Source organism: Paramisgurnus dabryanus, chromosome 2, assembly GCF_030506205.2.
Source record: "Paramisgurnus dabryanus chromosome 2, PD_genome_1.1, whole genome shotgun sequence".
Classification (NCBI taxonomy): Eukaryota; Metazoa; Chordata; class Actinopteri; order Cypriniformes; family Cobitidae; genus Paramisgurnus; species Paramisgurnus dabryanus.
Genome location: NC_133338.1, coordinates 50,218,226 through 50,241,521, shown reverse-complemented (window position 1 = coordinate 50,241,521; position 23,296 = coordinate 50,218,226). Strand labels below are relative to the sequence as shown.

At 37.7% G+C, this 23,296-nt stretch overlaps 1 protein-coding gene across 2 annotated transcripts in view; it reads right to left on the bottom strand.

The window, feature by feature from the left end:
• Positions 1–23,296, bottom strand: part of dennd5a (DENN/MADD domain containing 5A) — a 62,891-nt gene that overhangs the window by 23,005 nt on the left and 16,590 nt on the right. The window contains exons 2-9 of one of the 2 annotated variants that reach the window (XM_065261559.1): positions 21,106–21,177; positions 20,436–20,545; positions 16,948–17,620; positions 12,144–12,331; positions 11,511–11,825; positions 7,263–7,478; positions 6,656–6,890; positions 2,428–2,578 (exon numbers count right to left, since the gene is read on the bottom strand). In XM_065261559.1, the coding sequence (XP_065117631.1) occupies positions 2,428–2,578; positions 6,656–6,890; positions 7,263–7,478; positions 11,511–11,825; positions 12,144–12,331; positions 16,948–17,620; positions 20,436–20,545; positions 21,106–21,177 (1,960 nt within the window). The remainder of the gene's footprint in view (positions 1–2,427; positions 2,579–6,655; positions 6,891–7,262; positions 7,479–11,510; positions 11,826–12,143; positions 12,332–16,947; positions 17,621–20,435; positions 20,546–21,105; positions 21,178–23,296) is intronic. The other variant, XM_065261560.1, reaches the window with a different exon arrangement.

Genomic DNA, 23,296 nt, shown 5'->3' with positions numbered 1-23,296 from the left:
ACCACAAATTCTCGTCTTGCACTAGCCATGTAACACGCCAGCGCCACCTAACGTATTACGTAATCACATCAAAAGGTTTCGCGTTACACATGTAAAAACGCACACTTGTGGACCATTTTAAACAATAAATGTTGGAATGGTCCTCCTTCTCCACACTTGTAAACACTGGAGAGGTAGTTTCGCATACATCATGCACATCTCATTAGGGCTGTCACAATTATTAAATAATCGTCTTGTCGCGATTGTTTGACCTCATCGTGATGATTTCAGATCACCGCAATGATTGCACATCTCACAAAAACACAAGGGGGGGGGGGGCTGCAGCCCCTGTATAAACAAAACAGTATCGGATTACTTTTAAATATGCGTTATGTGTATTAATATTTTCTGCCGGGAAAACTTTGCAAAAAATATTTAATTTATATAATAACAACAATATGTGAAAATTATTTTATAACAAAGAAAAAAATGAATGAGAATTAAATGTCAAAGCAATAAAATAGACAATTAATCATCATAATAGTCACTTTTTATTTATCATTTATCAGACAAATAACTGTCAGCCAAATTTCATAATCGTGACAGCCCTACATCTCATGGCACATCACACGGCTAGTGCAAGATGATAAGTTATGGTTAAAAAGTCCTTAATTTTATTTTTTTTTTTTGCGAAAATGACAATCATTTCACTAGATAAGACCCTTATGCCTCGGTTGGGATCAGTTAGAGCCCTTTAAAGCTGCATTGAAACTGTAAACTGTTGAGGTCCACTAAAGTCTACTACAATGAAAAAAAAAACTTTTTGCATATTATTTTTATCTTGGTTTTAGTACAAACAGGGCCTGAAATTAACACCCGACCACGCGCCAAATACAGGTGGATTTTGCAATTGGCGGGTAACACTGTTGTCAATATACCAGCCACATTGGCGGGTAGCCAATGCGAATCAGTGATGCGCGGGTCAATGTATAAACAACTGACTCCCGACCGACATTTTCAACTAACCTGCCCGCAATTGTTCAAAATAGTTTTTAAACCCGACCGACTGACCGCGGCCCGAATATCATCAAAATATTTTTGGATGACTCGTAACCGGCACCCGCTCATTTCTTATCAACCTGCGCATATCACTGATGCAAATTGAGTGATTCATTGAGAGGATGCGACTGCTGTTTCGCAACGTTCATGCGATTGGAAAGAAGATGAGGCACTTCTCTGACTACGCTTGGATGTGCGAGTAAGTATTAAACTGTTGGTGAGATGGGATGAGAATGCAATGCTGACATAGACTACAGTATAATCACAGTTGCACGGATGTGTAGTTCTGCTGTGACGGATCAGAACTCTTGATGTGTAAACTTTAGAGAGAGTTGCGCTACAATGCCTTATACTGTAGTACATTAACATACATTTTGCGAAAAGAGTAATGGAAAACAACGTATGTGGGGCGTTTATGTGCGCAGTTTGTGCCCCCTCCGTCTCTGTGTACGCGCGCGGGTTTAAGGGCACTCAATAGGGCACATCAGAGAGACGCGTTCCTAAAAGCAAGCGTACATAAAATCGTTCTGCTCTTGACAGGGCACATATAAACAAAATGATCTCAACAGTATTCATTTTCTAATAAAACATTTCTTTATGTCTTAAGTGTATGTATAGAGAGTCAAAAACCAGTCTGTGCTGGTCTTAAAGAGACAGTAACCTCAATTAACCTACTTAAGTCTGTGTCATTAATGTTAATCAAACAACCTAAGACAAAGAGAAGTTCACTTTTGTACCTCTAAAAAAATAATTATATTTAATTAATACAATAAAGACAGTGTTATCATTCACTATTCAGGCAAAAAAAAAAACTGGCTGGTAAAAAGTCAATGTGGCTGGTGGTCAAAAAAGTTAACTTCAGGCCCTGAGTACAAATATCAAAAATTTCTTAAATCAACATGTATTTTCTTGATGAGCAAAATGACGTAAGAAATAAGTCTAGTTTTTAGACAAACAATTTACAATTTAAGGAAATTTGTGCTTAAAACAAGCAAAAAAATCTGCCAATGGGGTGAGAAAATGTTTCTTGAATTAAGTGTTTAAGAAAAACGTTAACTTATTTATTATTAAGTAAACTTACTAATAATCAGGATTTTTTTATGAAACTGGAATATTCATTTAATACTAAAGACCAGCTTCAATACACTCTAAAATAGCATCTGTCAAATACCGGCCAATATATCAGCAATAAATCGGTCTATCACTATCGACAACCACACAAGTCTTTGTACATTTATGCTTTTTACAGACACTTTTGATCCAAAGCACAAGGTACATTTTATAAGTTTGTGTGTTACCAGAGAATCAAACACATTTCCCTTCTAACACACAACCTGTTACAGAAATCCACTTTGCTATAATAATAACAATAAAGAGATTGATCCTCACTTGTTGCTGGTGGGTCCGGTGGAAAGCACATCTGACTGGAGGCGGGGGAAAAACCCAGGTTCGTATCGGCCCTGACCGATCTTCATATCCAGCAGATGGGGGTGTAGAGCCGTGTGGTCGATCTTACACAATCTCATCTCAATGGCCTTTTCTAGAATGACACACAAGCGAAAACACACATTAATGATGAATCACCAAATAGCACATATGGTGTCACAGAAATGATGTCATCGTCATGGTGACAAGAAACCCACATTGTAGGAGGGGTGCGAGTGTGAGATGTGGTCGAATTAAAAAGACATCAAAGCCACTCGTGTTAACCCACACATCCACACTTTCAATTTCTGTAATACAACCACCTTCCATTAGTCAATACAGATGATAGAGACCTGCGAGTCAACATCTTTGAAATTAAAGGGCACCTATTGTGCAAAATCCAAGATGTTTGGACATCAATGTGTGTTTTCAACCCCCCTACATTGAAAAAAAATCCACCCACTCCTCCTTTTATAATTCCCGTTAAACCAAAGCATTAGAAATGCCGTTTTTATTCCCTTATCAATGTGAGGTCACACTGATAAAGCCATGCCCACAGCCACTGACTGACAGATATTGAATATATATAAACACAATACAGACAACTATATTTTCTGAATTTGTTTAGTTGCCAGGATGTTTTGATGTTTTTCCTTGTGTGCTATATAAATATAAACTCATGCCTTTAAGTGGGTTTCCTTGCACAAATGTCTTCACCAATCATAATTTAGCAGTTAATAATAAACTCCCATTTCCATTAAAAGCATATTGATGGCGTTGATGTCTGTGTTTTCATGCACAGCTAATGGAGGACACGTGAATGTGCACTCAACTTAAAATCCATAATGCATTGCAGGAAGTGGAGATTATTATGATCATTAGTACTCGGAGTGAGAGCTCTACGGTTTATCATGCCAACACGTACAGATATTTTTATCAATAAAGTCTCACGAGGCAACCACATCAACCTTCTAACAACATTTCAACAGCAGCGTGTCTGAAAATAAAGGTCACAGATCTATAAAAATGAAGTCACAATCAATGTTCGCTAATATTTAGACCTGTGCATATGACAGGCTTGATTCATTTGAAAGTGACCCTCATGGTTTAGTTTAAATTTACGTATCTTTTGGAAATTTTGCAATCTGATATCGAGTAGGAAGCTTAAAGATTTTATTATTGATTATCTTACATTGACAGACGAGTCATACTGCATTAATATTTGAAGAGTTTGGTTCCAAAATGCAATAAATCCATTTTGACTCATTTGGGTAAAAATGTGTTTTCTATACCAAGAAAGTGACAAGATGAAAACCACTATTTTCTGTTACAAACTTTCACATAGCATCTTTAGGTTATAATAACATTAAAAATTCAAATCCACAATTTGATTTTCAAAGATTTATTATAAAAACGGATTATTTTTACTGCAAAAGTTTTTTTTTTCAAAATGCTATAAATCTATTGAATCAATATATAAATGTGCATTTATCTTTGCAATTATATTAATTTAGTTGACGAGTGGTATACACAGATAAAAAATTAACATTAATGGCATTAATCAAAACACTTACTTTGTCATATTAAGAACACTGTCATTGCTGTTGTCATCTTTGGGACGTCGTCGCTGAACTTTTTTAAAGCGATCAGCTGTAAAATGTTTTGGTCCTGCTCGATTTTTGTTGACTTTGCGTAAAATAATGGAAAACTAGGACTCCGAGTGTATTCAAAGTGGCACCATTATTGTTTACAATGCGTGGAATGGTGTGCTGTGATTGGTTAAGCGGATTTATTGCATTATGCAAAGAATGAAGACTGGTGTTTATCGCGTTTTAGGAAAAAGATGACAAAATAACACGGTGAATATCAGATTTTGCATTAAATGAAGAATTTATTTTTTAATACTGACCTGATACAATACTGATTTTGGCAGTAACTACTTTTTTTTAAAGAAATGGCGTTTATCGCGTTTTGGAACCAAACTCTTCATTTGTATGCGAAGAGCTCAGATGCGAAAGCCGCTAAATGCCACCACTGTCACAAATGAGATAATGATATTGATCATCAAATACTTTCGCTTTAATCCATTTCTGAATACAACGATATTAAATTTTCCCATCAATACCGATTATTCAGACTGATACCTTCTGATAAGGTTGATGGTAGCAGTCGATAGTATGAAAAATTTCTTTTATTGACTGTTACCGATTATTGGCCGATATGTCGGTGCATCTCTAATTACAAAGTATACATTTTTATCTGTATGTGTGTATCCTGGGTTCGAACCAATGACATTTTGCGCCGCTAACACAATGTTATACCACAGAGCTATAGAGGAGCACTGTAGTGTATGTTTATTTAAATTTATCCTAATTGTATTTGATTACAGCGTTATATATGTTATATTATTTTTTATTACATTTACCTCATCACCATTAATTTCTGTACTGTAACATCTGGCTGGACGTCAACTGGAGGTCTCTTCAGTCTGGGCCGTTAACAGTTTCATGCTGTGACCCTAGAATGAGTTTTGTCACCAGGTCTGCTCGGACGCTTTCATCAGAAGATCCTAATCTCCTGATAACACACATTTCCAGACCTATTGACCCTCTCTGGCTGTTTTATTGTGCCAATCTAAGCAAATTAACACCTCAAAGCAAACTTCAAGAAGCAGAGAACTGTGTCTGTCTAAGATCACAGCTAAGACCAAAATAAATTGGTTTAAATTGTATATATTATATATCCTTGTATTGCATGTTTGTATCTGTAATGAACCACTTTCTTGTAACACTATAGGGATGCTTTGTTCATCTTAGCATGTCTCATAATTCACATTCATGAGATTACTATTTGATGTGTGTTTCAAACCATACCTTGTTTACACTCTTAATAATCCCCTTTTCCTTTCCTGATCAATGATGTGCATCATCTTACCATAACTGATATCAAACTTGTTAAATATTAATCCAAATTATTATTTAACAAAATCTTTAGCATAGTCCATCTATGCAAATGAGTCTGGTAAAACAAAGACAAAGTTTTCCTACTCTATCAACACCCTTTTGGATTGGTCATCTGAACTTCAAGGGGTCGGTCTAAACTCAGGTTAAGAGGCCTGCACCCCAATTCATCGACGCTCATCAGCATACAGTTGGCCTACAGTTCTCGACGACACGCCGTTCACGGCGTGGAGCTGAGCTCCCAGCTCAGCTTCCTGCTGTGGGACCCCAATCCTTCTATTTTCGGGCACCCTGACACTTGGACAAACTTTAACAAATTGGACAAATTAATCGCCACAGATTAACCAGACCGACGGATTAACCCAAAAAGGAACAACTCCTACGGACACCTCAGGACTCCGTCACGTGACCACAAACTCAGGAACTCTCTTCCTCGCATACGCGCACATACAGCTGGACGTACACACGTGCCTCACAAAAGCCAAACGCAAGTATCGCTTGTTCATTCGCTGTAAAAAGTTATTGCCCCTTTTAATTAAGGTGATTCGTAGAGTTCTGATGATTTGTGCAGAAGTTAAGTCTATAGTGATATTGCCCTTCCTTTACTCTCTCTCTCTCTCTTAATTTTCCATTCTTTCTCTTTCATATGTTTCTTGTTTGTATGTATAGTTAGTCTTGTGTGTTTTTGTAGTGTAACGTAGTTTAATAAACCGGTTTTGCATTTCACAATTGAATTGTTTCTGTGTTCAATGCTCACGAAATTAAAGTCACTATTTCTGCCTTTTGATCCAGCTACAAGCTGCGAGTAGCACTGTATATCAGTGAGAAGGTTAATTTTAAAGGCCATGAAATTAACATTTCTTAGACGTTAATATACGATTATGGATATATGTCTTCGGTGGACGAACATATTAATTAATTGTTGTTATTAATTCTGCTACGCCAGGTAAAACCTGATAAACTTGTATAATTAATTACAGTTAGTTATACATAATATTCCCTTTTGAGCTAAAATCTAAGATTCCCTTGGGAATCCCCGTAGTATTACAGTCGGAGGTTTATAGTGTTTCAAATAACTTTATTCCCCTCCTCCCGCTGAATCGCTACAGTACTGTTTATTTAGCACCAGTTATTTGTACAGTCTGTAACCTAATACACTTGCATACAAAATGCTGCCAATCATCCTATCAAAGCTTAGTTGACAGTCAGATAATGAATTTGTCACATCCCACCTGCTTCTTCAATATTGGTGCATTTCTGGTACATGGAGGTGCGCAGAGTGGGCGTCCGCACATTTAACATGCGGATCTTGTCGACGCGGGAATCAAACACCCGCAGCGTGTGCTCTTTGTCCTCATCGTCGTGACAAAGGATCTTGCTGTCGATAAAAGAGGCAAACATCTGCGTCTCCAGAAACCGAGAGAGGAACGGCAGGTAGGGTTCGGGCTGATCCGACAAGAAGGAAGCCTGTGGTGAGCAGAATTCATAAAGGGTAAATTCAGTAGGCATTTAGGTACACATTCACACAAAAAAGGTTTCTAGCTGGTCTAGATGGTTGATGGTCTCTGCTTGCCTACATTTACATTTGCATTTAGTCACTTAGCAGACGCTTTTGTCCAAAGCGACTTACAAATGAGGCAAACAATAGAAGCAATTATAGCAACACAAAAACAGCAATACATAAGGGCACTGGAAATAGTCTCATCAAGTCCAACACAGCATACATAGCCAAGGGATGGTTAGTATATTTTTGGATAGTAGTAGGAAAACCAGACTATCTTGATCGAGCTGCCTTAAATCAGCAACAAACCTTAACTAACATGATCAGTGAAGTATTACCTTGTCAAAGTTCTGCATCTGGTCACGGTTGCTGAACCAGGACTCTTTATCATGGCTGGGCTGGATGACAAAGACCTCGTAGTCTGCGAACATCTGGGTGAAACGGTTGGCGAAGACCTCCCGTACCCGAATGTTCAACTGATACATCCTGAACTCATTTTCATCACACTGCAGTTTAGTGTCTGTATTAGTGCTCGTGTCTTCCTTTACATCCAACTGCCAAACAAACAGATGAAAAACAAACTTATAAACAAGCTATGGAGTGATTACTAATCTTAAAGTCTCCATGTAGTCAAGAATTTATCATTTAAAACTCATCTTTGAGCATTATAATAGCATATATAAAAGTTTTTTTATGTGACAGTCGTTTCTTCATGAATGTAACTACACCCTTCCTCATTTAGTATACGCAGATCTATAAATATGCAAATTAGCCCCCGCCTCCACTCTATCGCACCACCTTGGATCATAGATATATATGTAAATAGATGCTACATTCGGCAGTTTCATACTGCTAAGTTCAGTTCAATTGTGCTTATGTTCTGTCCTATTTAAGCAATATTTAATGAGGAGAAGTACAGACGTATAAAAAATATCAGCATTTGTACAACAGTCACATTCACAAGATGACCAAAAACAATAAAGCCCATCTGATCCATATATGCGAACCAGCCAAGAGCATGACATGAAATGTATTTTCCAGTAATACTACGTTTTCTATATATTTTTCATGTTCATACTGCCTGTACTAATATATTTTTACCGTAAAGTTGATTTGCACCAATGCCACAGAAATAAATTTGTATTGCAATAAACTGAATGAGAAACTCCGGCCAATTGGTTTAAAATGCTCTCCACACTGATGTATATTAAACATCGAACAAATAAACTTTGATATAGTTCAGTCACTTTGTCAAATATTTCAAAAATATGTAAAACAAAAAAGGTAACACTACACAAAGTTGTATTTGTTAACATTAGTTAAAGCGTTAGCTAACATGAAATAACAATAAACAATAGTTTGTTTTACATTTATTAATCTTAGTTCATCTTAATTTCAGCATTTACTAAATATTTATAAAATCAAGCATTGTAACTGTTAACATTAATTAACGCACAATGAACTAACACAAACAACTTTATTGACATTAACTAACATGAACAAAGATTAATAAATACTGAAAAAGTACATTGTTAGTTCATGTTAGCTAATGCATTTACTAACTATAAAACATACAACCTTATTGTAAAGTTTTACAATCCCAAAAAAAGATGCAAAACTTGGTTAGGACTAAATGCAAATTATATCTGCAAAAATAAAAAACAAAAGTTGAAAAGAAAACTTCTAATCTAACGTAAATTACATTTTTCAGAAACGAAACTTTAAGAGTCGGGCAAAGGAAAGAGTTAACAGAAGACAGAAGACAAAGTCTGCCAACAAATATCAGCACAGCTCTTGGATCTGATCTCGGAGTTATCTTCATTTCCATGGTAACTGGAATGCTGGGAGAGGAAGTGTACGGATCTGCTTTGATTTATGATTCTCATTACCAAGAGAATCTAACAGCAATACTGAGAATGAAAACCAAACAAGTGGCCGACATCTAAAAATGACAAACTTCTATTCTGCCGGAATGATGGAATTAAAAACGATCCAGACTGACGGATGTGTTGAGTCATGGGATTAAATTTGAGTTGAACAAACCCTCTCTAGTCTTTTCCTGAATGAGCTGGTCTTTATAGACATTGTAAGAAAGTAAGACTTCAGTTTGCTGTGAATCAGAACATTTTGTCTTTAGTCTTAACAATCATTCATTCATTCTCTTTTATTGCCCACACAGTAATTATAATCACAGCCCACATCGAACAGATCTGCTGTTCACAAAGCAGCTGCCATCATTCTTCAATGCATAAAAGAAATAACAGAATGCACATCAAATCCATCAAAAAAACAATGAGATTAAAACCTTCAGTCTGCAAGACAGAAAAAGTGTATTAACACAGATGTCTGTACATGTCCTGCAGGGCCAAATAGGATTAAAAGAGGTGATTTTATTTACATTAGTCAACATGGTTAAAGCCACATAAAAGCTATAAAAGTCACAAGTGAGGGTATTACTTGTGTATTATGTCATATAATAAAATGGCAAATATCTTAGGCTTCATCTTATTTAAGGCATTTAACCACTCTATATACATTAGTAAATCAATGTATAAACTAACATAAACTAACAATGAGCAATATAGTTTTCAACATTTATTAATCTTTGTTAATATTAGTTAAAGCCAAAACAGTTGTTCGTGTTAGCTCATTGTGCATTAAAGGGGACATTTGACTTTTTAAAGATGTCAAGTAAATCGTTGGTGTCCCCAGAGTACGTATGTGAAGTTCAAGCTGAAAATATCATATAGATAATTTATTATAACATGTTACAATTGCCATTTTGTAGGTGTGAGCAAAAATGTGCCATTTTTGGGGTTTGTTCTTTAAAATGCAAATGGGATGATATCTGCACTAAATTGCAGTGCGTGGTTGGATAGTGCAGATTAAGGGTTGGTATTATGCCCTCCTGACATCACAAGGGGAGCCAAATTTCAATGACTTATTTTTTCACACGTTTGCAGAGAATGGTTTACCAAAACGAAGTTACTGGGTTGATCTTTTTTACATTTTCTAGGTTGATAGAAGCACCGGGAACCCAATTATAGCACTTAAACACAGAAACAGTCAGATTTTCATGATATTTCCCCTTAAACTCGTCTTAACAGTTACAACTTTTGTTTTTAAATGTATTAGTAAATAAATACTGAAATATTATTTATTTATTAATATTATTATTATTATTTAATTTATTTCTATAGCACTTTTTACAATTTTGCATTGTAGCAAAGCAGCACTACAGAAATAGTAGGATATGGAAAATAAACAAAAAAAGGAATACATTCCTTTTTGGTATTTTGGAATACCATATCCTAATACATTAGCAGTATCGATTTAAAGGAACACGCCCACATTTTGGGAATTTAGCTTATTCACGGTATCCTCCAGAGTTAGATAAGTCCATACATACCTTTCTCATCTCCGTGCGTGCTGTAACTCTGTCTGACGCAGCCCTCGCTAGCATAATGCTCCCAATAAGTGACAAAATAACGCACTGTGTACAAATAACAAGGCCATATGAGAGACAGCCATCTTTTAACAGTATACATACTGGGAACTATATTCTCAGAAGGCAAAGCACTGCTACTGGGCAGAGTGATTTGCTCGCAGCACCCGAGAAGCCCCCTGGTGAGGAGCAGAGAGTTCGGTCAGAGTTGTGCAAATCACTCCGCCTAAGTAGCAGTGCTTTGCCTTCTGAGAATAAAGTTCCAAGTATGTATTCTATTAAAAGATGTCTGTGTCTCATATGACCTTGTTATTTGTACACGGTGTGACTATACAAATCACAACATATTAATAGGAAAATGTTCGTGTTATTTTGTCACTTATTGGGAGCAGTATGCTAGCTGGAGCTATTCACTTCTAGTCTTTGTGCTAAGCTAAGCTAGCGAGGGCTGTTTCAGACAGAGTTACAGCACGCACGGAGATGAGAAAGGTATGTATGGACTTATCTAACTCTGGGGGATACGGCGAATAAGATAAAGTCCCTAAATGTGGGCGTGTTCTTTAAAAAAAATTATTTATAATTTTTTTATATCCTAGATCAGGGTTTTCATATCTGGAGTTACGGGAAAATTCCAGGGGGTTTGCTAGTTGATGAAAAAATATTTATACCTAAATAATACAATGCAAATAAATAAGTTAAAAAAATCTAATGCTTCATCATAAAACTGCAAATTCGTGCAAAATTGACAAATATGTTTATGTAACAATAAAAGAAAATACTATAAAACGGATGAGAAATAAATGTTTTTGAAGTTAAACATGCAAATGTGCTAATATTTTTTAATATTTACCTAAAATCTTAGGGGGTACTTTAAGTAAAAAATTTAGGTCAAGGGGGTTAGGTTGACGACAAAATATGAAAACCCTGTCCTAGATTAATATGAAAAGCCATCTGTAGGTTTATTCCCTCTTCAAATATCATTTCTGTGGTGGTATTGCTCTTTTTGTGTGAGCATCCAGACACAACAGCACTGGCTCAACCATGAGTCTAAAAACCTGCTTAGTTTAAAAAACACAATTTTCACTAACTAGTTATTCTCATCTATTGTGTTTGAGTGATTAGACCATATTCCCACGCTCACCTTTTCCAAACTGACTCCAGTCCTCTTAACCAGCGCTTGTAGGCGAGCAATGGTTTGGTTTTCTCGCAGCAGGTACGAAGTGAGAGGTGACCCTGCCAGGTTGCCGTTGCGTTTGTCCGAGACCACGTCAGCCGTGCGGAAGCCCCTGAGCTTGGTCTGACCCTCGCTGCGTTGTGGATTTGCCTCTGGAGACAATCCAAACGCGAGCAGAACCTCCGAGATCTCCTGGATGAACTCCAGCTTGTTGGGGAACTGAGGTAGGTCCTCCGGTAGCTCGATAAAGTGGTTGTCAATATCGACAAAGCACAGGTTGGCCTGAGGAAGACAATATTTCATTTTATTAAGTCATTTTGGCATTGATCCGTGAAAACATGAGGATGAAAAAATGATGATACAATTTTCAGTTTTGGGTGAACTATCCCTTTAATCACCTATCAAAATTAAATCCTAACAGTTTTATAAAGACACAGTTTCTTTTTTAACAGTGACGCATACAGTATGAGACCATCATGCCCATCGCCTGTATGGTTTAAACACTACTCTTAGGAAAAACCAGATGATTTATCACTGAACATGAATTCATTTTGGACTGAATGATTCAGTTGTGTGAGATTGTTAGCGGGTGTCACGCACCTCTTGGGGAAGTTCCAGCTTAGTGCGGTCATCCTGGCCGTTGGAGTGCAGACCCATGAGGTAGGGCACAGGAGCGTCCAGGAAGTGCAGAAGGGATGCGGGAAGGATCGGAACGTACACATGCTGCCATTGGAAAGGGAACATTAATGCCGTGATGCTCTCCGCCACCGTCATCAGCCGCTGGTAATCTGTTCAGTAAATGACGCAGTTCAGAAACACTAATGTGAGAGCAGGGCAATGTGCTGCGGTCTTATCAGACAATGAAGCTCATTTACAAAGCCATGATTTATAGAGTGATACAGACGGACAGTGTAAAACCATCTGCTTTCCCAGGATCAGATGAATTACTTACAAACAAACACAAAACTTATGGTCTATCTCTAGAAAATTGACCAACAGTAATTCATTTATTGACCATCTGATGCATACTGCACACAAAAATAACAAGAGTTGGTTAATATTGTCTGTTCAGAATCTGATCTGGCGCTTCGCAACTTCTGGAAATGCACAGGGGTGCAAGTTCCGTCCTTTTTAGCATTGTTCAACGTTTCGGGGTTTTCCCGAAACCATCGTTGCAGCGGACTTCGCAAACTGCATCGCAAACTTGTGTGGTTGTAGAGCTGTCAAGCTGTGGTTAGAAGCATAATTTCTTGTTATTATGACATGTAGACTAGATTAATCTAAATATAAACAAAGTTAATTTTACGTCTATTAATTTGTAAACAGAATTAAAGTGCTCATGCGTGCTACCCTACGGGCTTTAAGACCCTGGGGAATCCCTGGGAGGAGTTACGTAAAAGGAAACTTGTGCATGAATTAAACTACTTAAATATAAACAACTAAATCACGATTTAAAAAATCTGTCTTCCGATGCAATGCACATTATTTACAGCAGTGATTACATCAATGTTGTTGAACCATGCACAAAGTTACTATGTTTTTCGGGAAACACTCTTGACTAGGTAGTTCATTTTTTCAAATATGCATCGTACTATGGTGGTTCAACACTAACCCCAGGTTAATGTTGGGCAATCGTCCTATCGTTAGCCTGTGAGATTGATGATCGGGGCAATATTTTCCTGTTTATTTTTTATTTACTTATTGTTTTACTAGTTTATCTATGACAAGCCACTGAAGTTTTAAAGGTGCAGTGTGGGATTTTTAGATGGATCTCTTGACAGAAATGCAATATAATATACATAACTATATTATCAGTAGTATATAAAGACCTTACAAAATGAACTTTATTGTTTTTATTTCCTTAGAATGAGTCATTTTTATCTCCATACACCGCGAATCCCTTACATGGAAGTCGGCGTCATGTTTCTACATTAGCCCTAAACGGACAAACTGTTCTTCACAGTGTGTTTCGTCCCTACTTTGGCCCTGTCCCAAATGGCACACTTTATGTGGACTTTCGGTCTCGTAGCCTTAAACTGGAGGCGTGCTCCCTTAGTCTATGAGTCCGTAGGGTGTTCCATCTGTCATTTTTACTTTTTGAAGTGTGTTCATCAGTGCCCCCTTAAAGGGATAGTTCGGCCAAAAATGATATCAAAGCCATGATTTACTCACCCCCAAGCTGTCCGAGTTGCATATGTCCATCGTTTTTCAGACAAACACATTTTCGGATATTTTAGAAAATGTTTTAGATCTTTCAGTTGATTAAATGTAATGTTACGGTTAAGTCCAAAAAAAGTGCATCCATCCTTCACAAATTAAATCCAAACGGCTCCAGGATGATAAACAAAAGTCTTCTGAGGGTAATCCGCGCGGTGTTGTTGTAGAAATATCCATATTTAAAACTTTATTAAAGAAAATAACTACCTTCCGGTAGCGCCGCCATCTTAGACTCCTCTGTATTCAGGAGAGAGTATTAGCGTAGTGTACGCACTTTACTTAGTTACGTATGACAAATTCGGAGGGCGGGGGCACAGAGCAGCAGCAGAGTAGCCTCCGTAGGCTGCGTAAGCTCTCATCCTGAATGCGGACGCGACTAAGATGGCGGCTCTACCGGAAGGTAGTTATTTTTATTTTTTTTATTTACTTTATTAATAAAGTTTCAAATATGGATATTTCTACAACAACACCGCGCGGATTACCCTCAGAAGACCTTTGTTTATCATCCTGGAGCCGTTTGGATTTATTTTGTGAAGGATGGACACACTTTTTTTGGACTTGAAGGTCGTGGACCCCGTCACATTACATTTAATCAACTGAAAGATCTAAAACAGGCTTCGTGCACTTTACCAACCCATAAGTCTTTGCGAAAGAGCAATCAGACCAATCCAACAACGGAAGGAAGGAGTTCACACTGACCGGCAACTTATCTTCCTATTTCCTGCGTGAAGCCCGAGTCTGTCCCAAAACACTACTCAGGTGCACCAACGTGGACTCGCATCAAGGGTCCCTAAAGTCTGCACTCTATGATGTCATCAAAGTGTGGACTCTGAGGAGGACCACAAGCCCAGAGTGTGCCATTTGGGACAGGGCCTTTGTCTCAGTCGACGACACGTTTGTCCTGTGGCAGCTACCGTAGCTTCTCATTGCGTTTCGAAATTGAGGTTGGATGCAATTCACAATCTCACCACTACACGCCATTAAAAAACCCATACTGTACCTTTAACATTTTTAAGCAATTTCAACTTATTTTTTATAAGTTATAGCAAGCAAGCCATTACTAGTCAAAATTTTATATAGTTGACGTGCACAGCCAATTTGACTTGACATTTAAAATTACTTTAAATTTAAATTAAATTACTTTTAATTTAATTTGACTGAAATTATAATGCAGTAACTGAAAAAAAAATAAATAGCTTTGGCATTTTACATAATGAAAAAGCTCTAGTCCCTGAATAAAAATATAATATCTCATATTTATTTTCACTCTGTGCACAGAAAGACAGTTGGTACTTTATAAATTATAGTACTTCTACGTAAGAATGCCCTTGATATTGCGACGTTCCTGTTAGTCAAGTTATGTTGTAAGATTCCTAAGTGCCTAATGCACAATGCATTCTCATGTGAGCATTTAAAATGAAAAATGTCATGTTTCTGCACACAAAAAGCCGAAAATGGCCAATTTTAAGGTTAAGGTCTCCATCCTGAAGTCACAAAGGATGACATGCATGTAAAGCAGACAAGATTAACCTTCAGTAATAACCACAGGCCGATTCACAGATGCACACACCCTCACATCCCACGCATCCACTATTGTATACATTTATATATCATTAGGTTTACCAAAAGATAACAGGTTCATATCAGGGTTATTACTGTTGACTAAGCCTAAAAGAGATTTCTGATTGGATGAGCCACATTAATAGCCAAAGTATAAACACTAGAGTGAAATGTCTACCAGGTGCACAGTATATACAATCATACCACCCAGCACTGAGACGGCGGACTATATACAGAAATGCTAAGTAATTGGCAACCGTCCACTGATCTAGCAGCAGATGTCCATCTCAAGGATTCACATGCATGGGAACAGGCCAGGACATTTATCCATTAGCTATGAATGCATCTACTATTTATAGCCCTGCGTAGGCTCTCTCATTTTTAAGAGATCATATCCTGCCGCGTGTGCGTGCAGATCCGTCTTGGAAGGACAAATCCCTTCCATCTGAGATGCTCACTGTCCACAAACATTATGTTGCAACCGTTAGCCTTCTGGAAGAGAACAGGATGATGTCATTTCCAGCCAATCATATTTATGCTGCATCACCACCATCCTCCGTGTCTGGAGGAGGGGTTGCTAAGCAACACCACAGCGATGCATCCACCCAGCCCCCTGACGTTTTGTAGTTGCCCCCTGTAATTTGCCATTTCTTGTTGATGTAATTGATCCAATCATCGCATCTGCTGCTGAATGGGGAAACAATTTCCCTGCGCCCCTGGAAATTTTATCCAAATCGCCCCTCTGAGGATTTCCAGTGCCAACAATACTTTTGCAGATGAGTTATCTAAAACACGATTGATAAAGATAAAATGATCATGATAAGATTGTGACACATTATAAAGCACATGGTCGTGAAAAACAACATTTAAGATCTAATTAAAAATAAGTTTCTTATGTCTAACAATTTACTTTATATAATTGTATAAGTAACTACTTATCTTATTTCCCTTACGTCCCTAAGAAATCTGCGGGTTTAATTTGTGCCAAATGGTGGCCTGCGAGTTTAAGAACAAGAACAAAGCGATAGCACGATCTCGCACAGACACAGAGATATAGAGAGAGAGTGTGAAAAGAGAGAGAGAGCTTGTCGCAGTACACTGCAACCTACCCGCCTGTCCAAACCCAGCATGTGCTGAAACGAACGAGTGCAAACACAAGAAATGTGTTAAAATCCATGTTTGCATGGCATACATTGAAATACGGGCTGTGTTGGTTTTACATCAATGATTTAAATTAAACTTTAATGCTTCTTATCTCACTATAGCCTGGATATCACAGGCAGGACAACATATTTTTATTGTAATATATATTTTGCATTTAGTGCTTGTAGGGCTGTTTAAAGCAAGCCATTGCTCGGGAAACTGCAAATGAAGGGCTTGGGGCCGTGCCATCAGCCAATCAGGAGTGGACATCATTTTTATGGGACTCAACTGTTTAAACGTAGCATTAATGGGCAAATAAAAGCATGTTTGCAAGGTGTTACATTTGTTAAATGGAAAGTTTAAGCTGAGTTGGCAGCACAAGTGGCTTTAATTATTAAAAACCTCTGCTATTATTTACAACTGGCTAATAATAAAGTCATTATTTTGTGCAATATGCATCAGACTGTTAATAAGAGCTACTCACGTTGCGAGTACAGAAGGATCTGGATCTCCAGTAGCGCGCAGGTAAAGAGCTGCAAAATGTTTTCCACCCCCAACAACTCAAACACTTCCTGTAGGTGAAAGTCAAAGAGGGGAAGCTCGGCCGTGCTCGGCCTCTGACACAACAACGGCCCGTAAACACCCGAGAATTTCAGGGAACGCCCGGCGGGCGGCAGGGGAACCTCGTAGAGGAGGTTGTAGACGTAGCTCTCCAGCGGGAGGGGCGGAGGCTGGGGTGAGGTGACGGCCCGATGCAGCTGTTCGAGAACCCTTCGGCAGGCTTGAGCGAAGGCCATCGGCGTAATCAGACAGATGCACTTGGACACGTACAGCGTATCGCGACTGATGTCGTACGAGTTGAAGCGTTGCAACCTGGAGATGGCGGGAGCCGCGTGCAGCTGCGGAGGGGCCAGCCGGGGGTCTTCGGAGCCACGAGGCGTGGGGGGCGCGTGCAGGATGTCGTATTGTTCTGCGTTGTGCATGTGATAAAGTGTCTGCATAGCACTGCAGATCTGCTTGCTCGTCACCTCCTCGAAGAAAGTGAGGGCGAAGCCGTACGTCCGCGAGCCGTCCTCCCGTGTGATGATGAAGGAGTGGAACTGAGGCTCGCGCGTGTCTGACTGAGTCCGGAAGGACAGGCCTTTTGGCATACAGAGCTGAAGAAAGAGAGGACAACATGGGTGTGAGGCTTTACTAATATTAAAGAGATCCTTAATTCATGTCTGTTGCTTTCATAACAGATTGTAGCTCAACTGGAACAGCATTGCATTAACAGAGCGAAAGGTTATGGGTACCAATGGAACTAACGATTATTTTTATATAATCGATTAATGTGGCAATTATTTTACATTTAATCGACTAATCGAATAAAAACATATTTATTTTTAAATATTACAGCTATAAGGCACTAAATTAGAGTATTTATGTGTAGAAGTGTACTTTTAAAAGTGCAAAACCCACACACTACTACAATGTTTTAATCTTTTTTATTTTGATATTTTATGCCTTAAATAAAAAAATGTGCAGCTTTAAATAGTTAAACTATCAAAATATAAATAAAACAAAAAATTGAGTCTTCAGGGATGTGCTGGTAAGAAAATTTTGCCACAGATTAATAAACTATTTTTTATCTCAATTTTAGACCTTGAAACCCAACAACAATTAAACAAATACAAACTCGCTTATATTAAAGGATAAAATTTAATCTTTATTAACCAGCGCTCCAGCGCTTTTACTTACATCTTTGTCCTGTCAGGGCTGCAACAAAACCATCCCAATGGCCATTTAAAATTTGTCCACAAAGCATCCCAATGACTATTCCCAGCCCAAATACCAACAATTAATGAACCAAATCCTTCAATCTCTAACCAGCAGAAAAACATCAACCTGCGGTAACAGTTTAAAAGTTGCCCAATTCAGAAATCTACCAAAAGGCAGAGGACCTGGCAACACAGCCTTGCTTTTAAAAGAAGCTGGTCACGCTGTGAGAAGCAGTGCCTGATAAATGAATTTCATTATCGGTTTTTGGGTCAATGCCCTGACGTTAATTATTTTGTGTCCGTATGGATCAATTAAATGTTAAAAGGGTTAAAATTTCAAAATTAATTTGCAGATTACTTGCATACACTCTTTTTTGAGGACCAAGTCTAAAATTCCTCGTTATTTCATTTTGAAAGAATATTTGGGGGATAACTGCAAAAATGTCAATGTTGTGTAATCGGTCTGTGTCAATTGGTGTAACTAAAAATTTTTTTTATTAAAATACAAATATATTCATAAAAAATGTGGAATAAAATATAATCATCTAGTTTAGTGTAATATGTTTTTTACATACATTTTTACATCATTTGTCAAAGATTATTCAGAAAACAGAGCTGTTTTCAGCAATAGTCAGGACAAATATTACAAAAACGCATTAAAATTTACATTTAGAAATAACTAATAAAATGATATTTTTAAATGTTTTGTTTAATGATTACGCTTACATGCCATCAAGGTGGATAAAATATTTAATATTTCTCATTCTTTGGTGCAATTGGCGGTTACACCATATGACATTTTCAGGTCAATTCAGTCTTAATGTTTATAAAAATGGTGCAAATGATACATAAATACACTGTGCATTGAAAAAAACCTGATACATTCTTTTAAAACAAGTTTAGTTTTTTTGTTTTTAATTTTAATTTCTTATCTTGCCAAACCTTTTTGTCACTGACCCTTTTATCGATTAGTTGTTTCAGCCCCCATGCATTCCCAGGTAACATAAATACTGATAAAATGTATATCTTGGCATGCTCTGTATGTCGCTTTGGATAGAAGTGTCTGCCAAATTCATAAATGTTACCCTGGGCCACATAACCATAAGGGTCAATTCTGGAAATTGTAAAAAGGTAAATAAGCTTTCCACTGATGTATGATTGGTTAGGATAGGCGAATATTTGTCCAAGATACATCTCTGGGGTGCAATCTGAGAGTGAAATAAAAAAGTTGCCTTTAAAGTTGTCCAAACGAAGTCCTTAGAAACACATATTACTAATGATAAATACATTTTTTATATATATTTATGGTAGGAAATTCACAAATTACAAATTAATCATCTTATTATCCTAATGATTTTTGGCATTAAAATGTGATAATTTGACCCATACAATGTATTGTTGGCTATTGATATTAAATATACCCGTGCAACTAGACTGGTTTTGTGGTCCAAGGTCCCAAATGTAAATGTAATGTAAAATAACAATGTAATATATTGACCAGCTTAAGGCTTAATTAATGGACAAAATTCAGCCATTGGCTGTGCCGTTCAAGCAGCAGTCAAATAGTCAGCTTAAGATTTTGCAGTGATAATTTTGAAAAAATATCACACAGAAATTCTGCAGTTTTGTGTACTCTTAACGCTTTCAAGTAAAAAAGGATTTTCATATCATAGATGTCCAATCAGCATCCAGGATGGAAACAATGTGCTGGATATCGGCCATACTGTTCTCTAGATTTTGGCATTTCTGCCATCACTTAAAAAAAAAACTCCCCATCCATGCCAGCATTTTTTATGACTTTTACAAAAGTGTAATGACAATTTTCTTATATAAATATAAAATATATAAAAATGAAAGAACAGACCTTATGCTTTTAAATAAAAAATATTAAATTTATTTGTTTATTTGTTCTCTTTATTCACCTCTGAAACTGGGTATATTTCTTCAAAAATAAAATTTTTTGACACAAAGCTGAGATAATGGCATTTATGTAAAGGACTTTTGTTAGAGATCAGATTCATAGCAATGACAAAACATACACAGAGTTTTTACTGTTTTTGGATCAGTGGATGCTTAAGTGCTTTATAAGTTGGGTAAGAGCCCCACCTAGTGGACAGTAGCGGAAATTTGGATTGCCGTAAAACTTGTCATTGGCAGGGAAGTGTTTTCTCTCAATTAAAAAGTTAAGTAACCAACTATTTGCATCACTCACCATGCCCACAGCATCCTGGTCAAATGGGTTCCACTCCACATTTTCGGGAAAATGGGCTAGAACTTTGGATTTAAAAGTTCTCCGCAATGGACTCTGCTCAAAATTCTCACCTGAGATCAAGAAAGAGAGCAAAAAATTTAATAAAGACAAACTCGAAATTGATAAAACTCTCTTTTCTGAAGTTCCTTAATCATGTGTGGCAATTCAGAACAAATAAAATCACAAATTAATAATTGCAATCGATCAATATAAAAAATATATTATTTATGTTACATATTGGTTCTCAAAGAAGATTATTTGCCAGAAAAGTGACTGCAAAAACAATCAAAACCCAAGCAGAAAAGTTTGGAGAAAGCCGTGTCTCAAAATTATTTCAAAGTGAAGTTAGAGCTCAAAGGGAAACCCCTGAAAAAAGATTCACCAAGCAGTGATTGTCAAACATTGCTGACAAGTTGCTTCTGAGAGGCGGGGAGAGGAAGAGGAGGAGTTAAAGAGGAAGAGGGTAGGAAGTGATCCCGCGGTACCCCAGTGCGTCTCACACATGAACAAACAGCAGTGCTGTGAAAGAAGTGCGTGTCAAGGTTAAAGGACACAAGCGGAGCTGTGGTTGACTGTGAAACAAACAGGAGCATTGACTGCAGCGGTGGAGAGCAGTAGGGTTGTTGGTTACCTTCTCCTGCACTCGCCAACTTTCCTCTGGCATCATCTCTGAATTTAGTAGCCTGTATATATTGGCATAAAGCTACACAACAGATAAAACAACATGACAATTAATCACTCAGATGAAGAAATCTGTACACACAGAGATTTCTTCACAACATTTTTTCAGATAAAGTTTGACCGATTCACCTTGCAAGTTCTGCTTGCTTTCATGCACAGTTAAAACATGTTGATGTGCGTGTGGATAAATGTTACATGTATTTTCCTCTACTCTGTTCCCATAAAACCTGATTTGTTCACCCAAATATAAAAGTTCTTTCATAATTATTCACGCTTATGCCATCCAAGATTTTCTAGGGCAGCAAGAAATTTTACAAACTTAAAGGGGTCACATGATGCAATTTCATGCTTTTGTTTTTGGCGTGTTAAAAGCTCGTAAAGTCGCAAATATGAAAGTCTCAAACCCAAAGAGATATTCTTTCTAAAAGTAAATGCTCATTAACGCCTTTCCCAAAAAACGCCTCATTCAAATACGCCCCCACTTATCTACATCACTGTGTGGGAAGATTTGCATAACACCGCCCAAATGTATATATCGTCGCTGCCCGATGAAACTCGCGTATGTCCAAAACGGTTACTTTTCAGGAAGTGAAAAAAACTCAAACTTTTCAAAAGCAGTTGAATGTAGTGTTGTCGTACTTGGTACGGCATCTTTACAGGTAACTATATTCTTGCCAGTGTAATGATATAATCCACATTTGACCAAAATTGAGTTTAAATGGACATACGTGCATATTTTACAGTAGCGGTGGTCGATACGCGTTCTTCCGATCATTAATTAGAATGGCCAAGTCGCGTTTTTATATTGACAGATGAATACGCTCAGTTTATTAAATAGCCTACGTCTTAGTTTATTAAATATGCTTAGTTTATATTATTATTATTTATAATTATAAATGTATTAAATGTCTCTTGCAAACTAGGAACGGACAATGAATCAATACACTGACAGATACTTTGTTCGCACAGTCCTACCGTAATTTTGTCACTCCTAGACGTACATCTGGCGGCAGGGGGGAAACGTTTACCTCGATGAAGGAAAGTCATTGTCTCACCTGGTTATGTTTATTCGGCTATCCAGTGCTGAGCTTCGATGAAACTTCACAAGGCTGGCGAGATGCTTCCACAGGGCGGGAGATACGCGGCGTGATTGACAGCTTTGACACTAAATGGATATATGTGAAAATAGTGCTGGGCGATAATTCGATAACGATAATTTTACCGATATAAGCCTTTCCGATAAAAACGATAAGGACAGTTCGATAAGTGATCGATAATGTTTACGCACTGTGCGTAATGTTGCGCAAGCACTTCCGGATGCGGCACGCGCTCTTGGTTTACAATGACAGTGTCAGACTTGAAGGAGTGGAAGATGAGGCAAGTTATTCATTTATTTGTAGAGCCCTATGATTTTCGCGATGCGGATAACGCGGACGGAATCACGGAATCCAAATGGGCGGAAACATTTTCTTGTTTGTAATGTTGGATGCGCAAACCGGGGTCGTCAAAGCCCAGAACAGTATACTGTACTTTCTTTCAGCGTCCGCCTTGCGCACGCACACATCGGCACAAATTTAAAAGTATATTTACAGTAGGGGTGTAAGGATTAACCGTGCAAATGCGCGTTTTCTCAATGAATGAATTTGAATGAATTACGGTGAAATCTGGCACATCCGAACGCCAGGGGGCGCTCTCATGCAGAAACTCCCTGTGTGCCACACAAGAAGTATCATTGCAAACACTATTCCAGGAAATGTCTACACAGGAATATTTATACGCTGTTCTTCAAATTGTTTCAGGTATTTTCATGATAATAGAGAATATTTTGAATGATTTTGCTTAATGAGTTGTTGCTTTTTTAAATGCACGTTATAAACGACTCCGACTCATAATGATTTTAGATTGATAAGGACTTCCTACTGACCAAATGCCGTAGTACACGCACAAGCTGTGCATAAAACAAAGAATCGCAGCCTTGCGATTCAGAATCGATTTCAGACAGGCATTTTTAATGGGGACCGCGATTGAATCGCGATTGAATCATTACATCCCTAATTTACAGGACATTCACAAATTCAGGAAACTGAGGAAAAACAGCAGATCCACCACTGCAGTGAATATAATGTATGAGGCAAAAATCT